We start from the raw sequence: 12943 nt of genomic DNA, 5'->3' as shown, positions 1-12943 counted from the left end.
AAAGATTCTGATCAAATTTGCAGACTTGAAAGAAAAGCATCAAGAGAATCAAGAGAGAAAATAATACAGAATGTTATAGCAAGAGAGAACTTAAAAGCTATGCTTCAGAGCTTGTAAGAACAATGAGGTTTTATAGCAGACATTCTGGGAGTCGGTCGCATTTACAAAATAATAGATTCCTTAGATATTAATTTAATTTTCCCTCCCTCTCTGTTTAACAGGGGAACAGAAACCTCAGCTTGTTAACAATCCTTTATGTGTGTATGAAATGACCGTTTCTTAAGTTCAGTAAGGATACAAGTAAGTCCATGGGAAATCAAAATAAATACATTAATAAAACTAAATGAAAAATATACTAAACATTTTATATAGATTTACCTAAAAAGAATTTTAACTGGCTTTGAAAATAATTGTTAGACTTAAATTTATGCTACAGTAGAGGAATACAGTGCTAATTAGCACAGGTACACATTACAAAAGGACAATTTTCAGCCTCAGTTGTGGTGTAATAAATCCAGAGTTATGTGGTGTATTGTTGCTGCATGTAGAATAAAAAATTTGTTCAAAAACTTACTTTTCTACTTGTACTGGGAAGAAAAAAAAAATAAAAACTTTGCTCGGAGACAAAATTCAGAAATAATCCTAGATCTAATGATAAAAACAAATATCTCCAAGCCAAAGAATCTTTTTTTGAAAATACACAATAAAATATGAATGCTACATGATTTCCTCAGGCCCTCTCTATTGCCATTTGCAAATATCTAATTTTAATCAAAAGTTCAGCATCACTGAGCTGGATTCACATATCACAGCATATTAAAGAACTGCAAAATCTCTTTTTTACTTTCCCTAGCATTCTCAAAATATTAATAGGCACTCATTTACTATATTAATCATCATTTTTTGTCACTCTTTGTGCAAGCTCTCTCTTTTTATCCATTGCGTAAATCTAAGTACCTATGGGGTTGTTTTGTTGGGTTTGTTGTGGTTTTTTGGTTTTTTGGGGTTTTTTGAGGGGGCGAAGTTATTTAATGAAAAAAATGCAGAATAGAATCATGATGAAATGATTTAATGGTTTAATGGAAAGGCTATTACAGCTGCCTCTTTGGGGTACATTTAGTAAATAAGTAAGTCATTTATTCTGAGGAAAAGCTAGAAATAAGAGATTTTAAGAGGTCCGTGTTCATTTTTGAATCCTGGATCACATCTCTGTTCTCCACACCAAACGAGGGTGGGGCCGAGGGAGAGTTACACACCATCAGCTGGAGCGCAGTGCCATGGCCCTGCTTGCTTTGGTGGGGTTTTGCCAGCTCTCAGCAAACAAAGATCTTGACAAAGTCATAAACATGACCTAAAATAGCTTTTCTCTGCATGAACATCATAGTATCAATGAAATCAGAGTCAGAATCAGGGACTGCCTGTACCTCTAAAATGCCAGTAATTACTCTTCTCAATAGTGAAAAAATAATTAGTAAAAAACAAAAAAAAAACCACACCAAAAACCAACACAAACTCTTTCACTATTTATTTGTGGGTTTGAAAACAGAGGCTTTTGAATTTACTCAATACGGATGAGGGGAACAGCACCAGGAAGAAGCAGTCCTGAGCACAAACCGATGCGACATATTGCGCAGGGGTCAGTACTGCAGATCCAACGCCTGGGTAGCAGCAGGGAACCTCCTGAGGTCCTGCAGAGGTGTGTGACGCCAAGCTCCGATGGACTCGGCTGTACCTGCTCACGCACCTGGCCCTAGACCTCCACTGGGCACCACAAAACCATGAGCATCTTTGAACAGTTGCAACAAACTAAGAAAAAATAACTCTTATTTTCCCCTGAAAACTTCTCTTCTTGCTCTCCTTCCTCGCCTCCACTTCATCTTTCTCAAATATTCACCCAAGGTCAAATGAGGGAGCGATGAAGACAGAAAAACTATCAGGCTGTCACTGCTAGCAAATTTAGCGTGAACTACCGTTTGATCTCACAGATCTAAAAGGACAAATTTCAGTAACTGAATGGGCAAGATGCTGCTTCCCAAGAGGCGATCTAACACTTGTTTCCAGCACCAGAAAAACCCTGTGGTACCAAATCTTACACTCGCTGTGCTTTTATGTATAGAGGATGACGTTAATTTGACTTTAAGAATATTTTAGTTGTAACTTTTGATTTCCTACGAGACTAATTACTGTAACCTCTGTTGTTGTGAAAGTCTTCATATGCCAGTGAAAGGAAGAACTGCAAGAAGTTTTGGGAAGCCACACTCCTTTTTCGGGTTGTTTTTTTTTCTTTTTCCTTTTTCTGAAAGGGAAGCAGCAAAGATTCGTGTATAAAAGGTCACATTTAACTAATGTGCAAAAGGTCTTAAATATATCACTATGGGGGCAAAACCAGAAAAACTGGTGACTGCTCAACCTCATGCTTTTAAAATGCATTTGACGAGGTTCTTCATCAAAGACTAATGGCTAGGAAAAGTATGATAAAATAGGTTACTATAAGGGTGATTAATAAAGTACTCCATTACAAATAGGAAACAAAGTTAAGTCATGAATGAAAACTTGTGAAGTTCAGAATGTTTTCCTGCCATAACTCATGCGAAAACTTTGATGACCACTGAAGGTCACACTTCTAAAACCAAGACAGGGAGCAGAGCAGAGACCCACCCTGTGACACAGGGCCACTGCAGTTTCCATTGCCCCTCACAGCCACTGTAGGTTTCAGAGGACAAAACGAAGAGCAACGCCAGATACAACAGCGGTAGAGCAATGTGCTCCATCCATCTCACTAGATACTACAGGACTTCACTGTGCAACTGGGCGGTGAACCTACTTCCTTGTGAAGAAGCACAAGGTCAGACTCAAACAAGGAAAATCCCTCTTCAATGATAAACCCCTTCTCCTGGGGACGCCTGGCGGTTTTGAGTGGGCAGAAGCCAAACGAGCTGCACAGCTGCAGCGTGAGGCCAACAACGCATCTGCGGAGGGAGGAGGACAGACAACAAGGGCCGCAACGCACGCGCCGTAGGGAGCACTTGAGGATGGACCCATCTGGGTCACTGCGTCATTCAGCTGCAGAAAGGACTATTGTCTCAAGGACACCATTTAGGCAAGAAGGAAAGCTCAACGGATCTAACAGTCAAGAGAAGCAAAGGCATTTCCCTTGCCAAAGCAGATGGCGCCTTGAGGTCATTTTTAGCTGTATGTTTTTCAAGCTCGAGAGGAATCAATAACATTTAGAGAAAGGCCCCCTTTTCAGCATCTCTTGTAGGCTTCAGACACAAAGGAACAGAGTTCCACTACCACGGGAATCTGCAAAACCCCTCCATTAACACCACCTTTACATTACATATAAAGCATTCAAGTGTAATAAAAAGGAGTGCACAATAATTTTGCTCCTTTATACAACAAGTATCAATGAGCAAAACATTTTTCAGCAACACGATGACATATTCCAAACATTTTCAACTGGCCTTATGTTTAGTTTGTATACAGAAGAAAGCTTACCAAAAGATTAGCTCTTCCCACTGGAAGTAACAAGCACTCTTTGACACCTAGAGCCTACCAACATGGCTAACTTTTCCCATAAATGGTTCTCGGGCAACAGCAAAAAGTTTACTAACATTTTGTCAGCACCGCAGGCTAAGAAGAGCTTGACGAAACTTGCGGACTCTTAGGCATGCCAATACATTGCTCAATCAACTCCACAGATAATACTTCATAAATATGACTCACCCTCTACATTCAAGTATCAAAGTCCTGTTTAAAGTTGAGAAGTGCGCGAAAAGCACAGTTCAAAACTCCTTTTCCTCTTGATACAGCCTAGGAGATCAAAATGAATCAACATTTTCACTGTATATTTCTTCTGAAACAGCTGATGTATTTTGTTCATTCCCACAGAATTTCAGGGGGCTGAAATACTCTAAGGAGACATCTCTGGAACAGACCGTGTTCCTACATACTGCTATTCTTCTGGGCAATTTTTGAGCTGAAGTCAGGGCTGTAGCCTCCATGCTGAAATACATCACGCTTTCAGAATCAAGGTACCATTAAAAGGCATCTACCCACACAAACTTTTTCTAAACCATGTATGAATACTACATTCTGGAATATGCTTTTTCTAAAGGATGGTCACTTGCTACAGTCTTCTGTAACATTAATTTCATTAAAAAAAAAAAAAGAGAGAGAGAAAAATATTGTAGAGTGAATTTGGTGTAGGTAGAGCAATCAGAGCTGGCCAAATTACTAGAGGAATCACCAAATGTCACATTCTGATGGCAAACGCCCAGCAGCAATGCCATGCTTCTTGACTTTCTTTAACTGAATCCAATTTTCAAGTTGGACTCCTACTGACTGAATGGTTGAACAGCCCTACATCATTTGCCACTTTCTTTGATTTCTACATAATCATATCTTTAATTTTAGGTGACACTGGCTTTCCACTGGAACTTACCCAACCAGACAACCCCCATCGTGGAAGTGCACACCACAGCCTGGCAGAACCCATCCTTGTCCACGTGCTCAGCACTCCCATGCAGCTCTTCAGCCACCTTCGCTGCTCAACCCTCACACAAGTTTCTGGGGAAAAAACAGGAGCCTTCCCTCACACAGTCATCCCACTAAAGTATCAAAAAGCTTGCACAGACATAGTCTTCTGTGCACAAAGCTCTCCTCTGCACTGAGCATGCCTCCATCTGAGGAGAGGGAGGTGGTTCCACACTTGGCTGTGGCTCAGCACAGCTGCCGCTGCACGGTTCATCCCTGCAGCAATGATTTCTCCTCCTCAGATAAATGCCAATATTGCAATAGCTTCAGAAGAATACTATCAAGGAGCATCTGTGTCTATGAAGAGCAAAACTTTATCTGACAGGCCTCTGTTATCCTTTATGCACTCCAAAAGACATCTCCACAGAACAGCATAGCCACAGACTACCCAGGAGGCCACTGACAAGCCAAAGGGAAGAAGATGAGGAGAAGGGCTCAGAAGGCTTTCTTGCCTGAAAGTTTTCCACTCACAGTCATAGCAAATTTGACGTAGTTTAAAATAAAGAAGTCAGAACTAGAGAGAAGAGAGCCAGGATGTGAGTCACAGTGATTTTTGGAGATGTTAAATATAGCAGTTATGGTTAACATGCCAGAAGACAACAATTACACTTCTTCTAGAAAATACATTACTGAAAAAAAAGATTATTTAGGGACTAAAAAAAATGAACCACATCAGTAGGTGAATGAGGAAAAGATATGGTGTAAGAAGACACCACAATTCCTTGTCCAAGAGGGGTGGGGCTTGATCTTCCGATAGTACTGGACTTCACTCTCCACATCCGCAGCTGTCCAGACTCAAGAGCATAGACACGGGCCTGGGCTGGCAACCAGACCATCTGATAACAACCCAGTGAGCCTCCTCCCCTGAAGCAGAAGGGCAGTCTACCAGGGAGGAGAAGCAGCTTTGGCTCAAACCCATAGGAGCTGAAGACAATGATCTCCATCCTTTCAGAGGAGAGAAACCTAGAGGGAGGCGGCCGCAGTAAGTGGAAGGATCACAAACCTCAGCAGAGCTGATTCAAGAGGGAAAAGCACTGAGACAGCACTAGCCAGAAGGACCCACAATTTAGAGAGCAGAACCGTATCAGGCTTTTGAAGGTTTTACACAGTTCAATTGGCCTTTAAGCAGTGTTTGACAGGATAACTGCAATAACTTTTTAACAAGCAGAGCCCTAAGAAAAGTTGTTAGTCTTGAGTCACTTAAAGACTGGTACAATTATTGAGAAGACTACAAAGGGGACCTGAACTACCAGAAGAATTCTACAATACCAGATCTACCATGACAGTGCTGCATGTAGATCCACAATGGTCTTGTGGCAGACATTCTACAGTGAACATTAACTTCCTATGTAGTTCCTCCATAATTTGGATAAACCTCAGCAAAATTTATCACGACACTATTTTGAATGCAACACACTTCTGCATCACCGATGCTTTATAGCAGACCATTAGCCACAACAAGGGTCCCAAACCAGGTATCCTCAGTGAAAGAGTAGCAGCAAGAATATTCAGTTTGATCCTGCACTCAGGTGCACCAACACAGATCAGGAGGGAACGTAGATATTGATTACCAGAGTATCTACTAGGGAAGAAAGGACTTCCCTATCAGACTCAGATCTTAAACATGCAGCTATTACATTGATCGTGGCAAAGAGCGAGTGTTCAGAAAAATACTTTCTATAAGGATTGTTACATCTGAGCCTTTAAGATCCTCCATGACTGCATATAAGCCTGTTTTATGAGATTAAGCCATAGCTTTAATATCTCTCTTTTCAGCTTTGCTATGGCAGAGGCAAGAGAAGATATCACAAAACAACGACTTCCCATACAGCCCTTTTACCCAGACTAGGATTTTCAAAGGTTCCCGTGTCTTCTAATCACCCCTCGAAATCTGAGTCCTGGTGTGATATTTCTGCAGTATGAACTCTGAAGTAGCAGCCACCGGAGGTTTTTTTGCTGGATGATTTTTTGGACATATTAATTTACTGTCGTAACAAATATAAAGTAGAGAAAGACTTTCCCTGAAATGAGCTTGCAAAGAAGTATGTATTAGAAATTTGAAATATTCTCTGCCTATAAAATACAAATACACAGTACAAATATATATATTTTATAAAAAAGTGTATCTCATAGTCCCTCCTACATCAGAAATCAAAGAGCACCCTTGCAGCATGCAGCAATCTATAGCAAAGTTTGGCTTTCAGCACTTCTTTTCTTCTTTAGGAAGGTAGGACCTGCATCAGAGTACTGATATTTTAACTGTCATTCACATATTCATAAAATATTTCTAGGTTGGTGAAGTATCTTATCCTCACACGAATATTGCAGAACTGTGTACGCTGAACAGACAGTAAAGTATCACACACATTTTGCCTAACGCCTTATAAACCTTAAGGAAAGACGTAGAAAAGGCAACAAGGCAGGAAGAAAACCAAATTTGGCAGTAAACCAAATGCATATTTTTATTCACTACAAGCTTAGTCCCAGTTTTGCCTCCTCCTCCTTTGGTTTTGTGATAGGTCGATCAAAAATTGTGCCTAAGTTTCTCCAAGAAACCAAAGTCATTTGATTAGGTGGGCAGAAAAGAATTTTTAAAACTGTGTGATTTCTCATGACACTTCCCTTTCCAACAGTCATCATCCATCAGTCCCAAACTCTAGAGTTTGGTTTGGGTTTTTTTTTTTTCATAAACCACTCAACAGTCAGAACTCATTTTTTAACCAAAAAAAAAAATACTAATTGTTTGAGCTACCCAACGCGGGAACTTGTAATACCAAGAGAAGCTGACAGCATCAGAACAGAAAGCGAGAATGTTTTAAACAAAGTCAGCAGCTTCAGAAGCACCTGCAAAGAACAGGGATATCCTGTTTGAAGACTAGAGCGAGAGGCCAAGAAGTCGGAGAATCCAATAGCAAAGGCTAGGCAACACCTGAACAACCAATGAAGATTTCAACTCCAAGCGCAAGCAGAGCTATGCGAGCTCAGCATGACAGAGCAGAGCTTCTCTGCAATTGATTATCAGCAATAAGAAGTTATTTAAGAAAACTGTAAGCCATGCTTCCAAATCGATGTATGCAATTGTATCGTTTGGTCACAAACAATTCAGAAATGCAGGCTACGGAAGACAAATAAATACTTTGCTAAAAACTACTGAGTCACTCTGGACTACAAACATGTACTTCTATCACCAGACACAGTTCGGACCTGTAGCCCCTTCATGTCAGGCTCCCTACAACCAGGTCACCCCTTTTACTCACTCGGAAGGAATCTGGCATACCTTCACGCCAACGGGCTACAAGCAAGTGAAAAACAGGTTGAGAAACAGAAGATGCTACACTATGAACATTTTCACAACCAGCAGAGATGAGTGAGTCTATGTCCATAGCAGGTCATTGAGTCAGGACCTTGTTCCCACTGAAAATCATAGCAAATCTCCCATACCAACACCTAGATATATCAAAAATGAATAATGCAATGAAGGCCACAAAAGGAACAATGTTGTCTCTGAGATTGTGCGTGCAGACCTATTCACAGGACCACAAAGTGCTGGCCCCAAGGAGAACTGGGACTCTTCTCTGCTGGCGTTGAGTAGCAGTCTCCAGCTCACAGCACGACCACTAATAAGTTCTACTTAAGGTTGAGGAAAGGCACCTGTTGGGTGAAGGACGTAGAGGTCTGGTACTCTAATCTCCAGCTGGAAAATGAATCTCATCTTTGCAAGCAGAACATCCGATCCACTGAAAATGATTAAGTGATCCTCCAATGAATGGAAGATCCTCCATAAAATGATCCTCCAAATCAAGCGCTGATGTAGAGTACAAACTCACGTTTGCAGAGCCATAGTTTGCTCTCCTTCGTAGGTGGAAGAACACATACAGGAAGCGGGGAGGAACATTTACATATTCCCACACTTCAACGAAGAACATGCCTGCATAGTACTGACTGAAGGAAAGTATTAAGTAACTTGTGATTTCCCATGTGCTTCTTGTCAATGTCTTTGTTGGGCCCCTCACTACGAGAATGACATTGAGGTGCTGGAGCGAGCCGAGAGAAGGGCAGTGAAGCTGGTGAGGGGTCTGGAGAACAAGCGTTACCAGAAGCAGCTGAGGGAACTGGGGATGTTTAGGCTGGAGAAAAGGAGGCTGAGGGGAGACCTTACCACTCTCTACAACTACCTGAAGGAGGTTGTAGCAAGGTGGGGGTCAGTCTCCTCTCCCAACTCACAAGTTGGGACAAGAGAAAATGGCCTCAAGTTGCACCAGGGGAGGTTTAGACTGGATATTAGGAAAAAATTCTTCACTGGAAGAGTTATCAAACACTGGAACAGGCTGCCCAGGGAAGTTGTGAAGGCATTTAAATCCCCAGAGGTATTTAAAAGATGTGTAGATGCGGCACTTAGGGAGATGGTTTAGTGGTGGTTTTGTCAGAGTTAGGTTGATGGTTGGACTCGATGATCTTAACGGTCCCTTCCAGCCTAGACGATTCCATGATTCCTGCAATACCAAAATATGGCTCAAGGCATAGAGTTAAAAGGTTCCTTATAAACATCCACTTTCTTTTAAATGTTTCTTTCTTTTAAACACAAAAATCTTAAGCTTAGCCTTCACTGAACACCCCTGCCATAGAGGAAGTTCATCTTCTAATTGGCTTATTTATGCAACAGCACATGAAGTGTCCATTGCTAAGATCCTGGATTGCGTTAATGATAATATTAATATTAGCATATTCTCAGATATATCTTATCTTGATTACTCTATAGATTAAGTGCTGTGCAGCTACTAATAGTCCCCCTTTGGGGAACAGAGAAATTGAAATACAGGAACGTCACGGATACTGGTAGTGACTCTATTCTGCGGTGGACTTAAAAGCAGAAACCCAAAGTCACGTGAATTCTCCAACGTCCACTATATACTGTAATGACTTGAATATGTAATAGCCTAGAACATTTGCCTTGTGCTGTGTGCTCTGAAGCCCTGCAATCTTGGGCAGCTACAACTGTGAGAACTACAACTGTGATTTTGTTTCTTAAGCAATTACGTTCTGCGTTTCTAGGATGAGTAAATCAACTATTTCATTTACTATTTAACAGGAAAGCCTGTATGTAGAGAAGTCACTCAACAGTAACAGCAATGACAGTGGCCCAAAAAAAAACCCAAAACAAACAAAACAAAGGAGGTTGCTAGAGAAAACCCTCAACAAATGCTGAAAAAACCCACAGATTTTTAGAAAGCTGCCAACCATCACTTCTCAGTCACTTCTGCCTTCAATTCCCTTCTTTCACCTCCTTTTCTCATATTACACTCCTCTGGCTCAACTCCACTATAAGCCTGTTCTGAAACTCCTGATCTGCAAAGGCCACGCTTTGCATCTGCTTTCCCCTGAACCATCATCTGCATTTCCCTTTGTGCAATTCCAAACGCAGGCCTGCGTCCCTCTTGTACGACTTCTGCCCTTTCTGCAGCCAAAGCTTTCATCCAGGAATTAAAGGAACCCAATCCAATTTAACGCGACTTCCTTCTCTCCAGCTTATCTCTCTCTCTTCCCTTTTATCTTTATCCAATTCAAAACACAATTACATTGTTTGACATTAATTCAACAGCTACAGCTTCACTGCCTAGTCAGGACTGCACCATCCCATTCAGGTATCTGCTTTTCTAGACACAGCTGCTTGTCCTTCAGCCATTGAGGATTCTTCTTCAATGCTTCAGCCTCCTGGAAGAAGCACCCTCCCTAAACTAATCCACAACGCCATTAGCCTTGGTTTGAAATCTCTATTCAAGACCAGTTTTCCTAACTCCGACACATAGCTGCGCAAAGACTACTAGCAATGGATAGAAAAGGGCATGGAGACAGTCAGAGTACATTTAATCATAAAACAAACCAATACATCTGAAAATTTTATTGATGCCTCTGTTCCCCTACCCTTTATATGCCATTGATCTTGAGCTGTTAACTCTTCAGGGCAGGCATGGGTGTCTCTCCATGTGCGAGCAGAATCCAGCACTTCGTATCTTCATACTTTACGTGACTTTTACCAGCCACGAAAAGCAGCCATGAAAGTTAACTCAGTCCGTGGCTTTGACAAACATTCCGGCAGAGATGCGGGAGGAGGGTTGTTACGGGATGCTAGACTTTAAGGGTCGGGATATTAAATTACTCAACTGCCACAGTTAACATTACTACCGCAAAAACACCCTCCTAAATGCAGCTTCTGCAAAACTTCCATTAAGCAAAGGCAGTCACGCTGTTGGTCCAGTACTGCCCAGCTGACTGAGATCTCCGGGCGAGGGATGCAGTGCCCTGCAATTAGGATGTAACCATGCCCTGTGTGCGAAGCACAGACAATCGGTACAGCTCCGTTCCATCTCGCTTCGGAATTTTCTTCCTCCAAATCACTGCCAGCTACTGCATCCTTCAGCGGGGTCTGAACCATCAGATACCATGGGAGAGGCTGTGGATGTTTTAAGCAGCAGAGGGAAACTGCTTGATCAGGAGGAACGTTTCGGTTGCACACAGAGCTTTAAATATTTAAGCTCAGTTTAATGTGGAGACTGTTGTGAAATAAATGCATTTAACCCTTTTTCACCCACTAGCATCACTTCTTTTCTGGTAGAAGTAACACTAATACTGACTAACAACTTAACTAAATGAGGATGACTTGAAAATTTTTTATGTGCTTAAGACTTGGTGAATAAAAGTTTGAGATGTTCAGAAAAACGAAACCCATTAACTAACAGTTTGTTCTTTATGACCAGTATTTGAATCCTAATACTAGGTCGAAATGCAACCATTACTACTTTTTAAGCAGACATATCACTAAGTATTTGAACTTGTGAGAGTGTCCAAGCGTCTTGAAAGAATTACAAAATGCCGAGAGGATTTTTTTTTCTTTTTTTAAGCAAAGCACCCATTTTTTAGAATCCTATTTCACTGGACTATAAATACGGCCTTCACATCTGAAAAATCTTTCCATAGAATAAGTTATATTCAGAGGCAAATAAATATGCTGTGAAGAGACTGTTTATTATTTAACTACACAAAAAGAACGCAAGCTGTCAGTGCTTATACTTTACGGACTATAAAAACGAAATCTGAGACAATTCTTTCAGCTATTTTGTTTCTTAAATGGAAGAATTTTGTTTCAATTGGAAAAGGAGGCAGCCGAGGCCTGCAACTCATCTTGGATGTCAGCAGTTACCTCAAATGCAAATTTCTTATATATTTTGTCTGTAACACCATAGACTCAACATTTTTCCCTGTAGACGTAAGAGCCATGTACCACCTCAAATATGATGCTTAGTGATCAAGACTAAAATCACTTTAATATAAATTGGGGTAGCTATTTGTTAAAAGCTATAGGGATCGGTCTTCACATAACAGAAATCTGACAACACAGCCCGGCTGGGGTAGTAATATGTAAGTTAAACTGCGACGTTCAGTTCACGTGCTACATTTCAAGCCATTCCCATCCCATTTCCAATTTCTATTTTTAAAAGCCCACCCGAGGCCGCAGCAGACAAACCCACCCTGCCCACGCTCCAGCCAGAAACCGAAATTGAGCCGCGAGCGTTTCAACTCCGGCTGTCGCAAAGGCACCGCAACCGGGGCGCCGCGGCCACCCGGCTCCCACCCCCCCCCGCCAGCCGCCGGCTCTGCCCGCCCGGAGCCCCCGCGGGCGGCCGGGGGTGGGGGGGGACCATCTTAACCCCTGCGGCAGCGGGACCGCCACCCCCGATGACGGTCCTGCGGGAAAAACCGCTTTAAAACAAGCGTTATCCTTCACGCCCGGGGGAGGGCTGCGGGCGAGACACCGCACCGCTGCCTCTCGGGGCGGGGGTCCTCGCCCCCCGCGGCCGCCAGCCCACGGCGGCAGGTACCGGGACTCCCCCCGCCTCGCCTACCTGTGTCCGCGCCGCGCCGCTCCGCACCCGCGTACTCAGCGCCGGCCGCCGCGCCCCGCCGCCGCCGCCGGAGACCAGCCGCAGGGGCCTGATGCTCTGTCGCTCGGCGAAGCGGTCGTCGCCCCGCCGCCCCGCCGCCGCTGTCGCGGGCCCGGCGCCTCCTGGGCAGGGGGAGAGGCACCCGTCAACCCGGCTGCGCCCTCGCCCCCGGCGCCGAGGATGGAGCGGCGGCTCCGTTTCCGCGGGGCTCCCCAGCGGCCCTCGGCGCAGCATCTCCACCACCCCCCTCCCTTCCCTTCTTCTTCTTCTTCCTCCTCCTCCTCCTCCTCCTCCTCCCCACCGCCGCGACTCACCTGGGGCAGCGGGCAGGGCGCAGAGCACCAGCGAGAGGAGGCAGGCGGCCGCCCGCATGGCGCTGCCCGCCGCCCCGCTCGCCGCCGTGTGCCGCCCCGGCTTCCGCCGCCGGCTCCGCGCCTGTACGCGGGGAGGCGGGGGGGGAGGCTGCG

The 12943-nt window shown here is 43.6% G+C and overlaps 1 protein-coding gene across 2 annotated transcripts in view; it reads right to left on the bottom strand.

Moving 5' to 3' along the window:
• Positions 1–12943, bottom strand: part of ADAM22 (ADAM metallopeptidase domain 22) — a 134240-nt gene extending 121297 nt beyond the window's left edge. Inside the window, exons 1-2 of one of the 2 annotated variants that reach the window (XM_074574625.1) lie at positions 12791–12943; positions 12438–12598 (exon numbers count right to left, since the gene is read on the bottom strand). In XM_074574625.1, the coding sequence (XP_074430726.1) occupies positions 12438–12598; positions 12791–12848 (219 nt within the window). In that variant the 5' untranslated portion in view covers positions 12849–12943. The remainder of the gene's footprint in view (positions 1–12437; positions 12599–12790) is intronic. The other variant, XM_074574624.1, reaches the window with a different exon arrangement.

This window comes from Larus michahellis, chromosome 2, assembly GCF_964199755.1.
Source record: "Larus michahellis chromosome 2, bLarMic1.1, whole genome shotgun sequence".
Taxonomy (NCBI): domain Eukaryota; kingdom Metazoa; phylum Chordata; class Aves; order Charadriiformes; family Laridae; genus Larus; species Larus michahellis.
The sequence above is the reverse complement of the archived record's forward strand: the minus strand, read 5'-3'. Positions and strand labels throughout refer to the sequence as shown.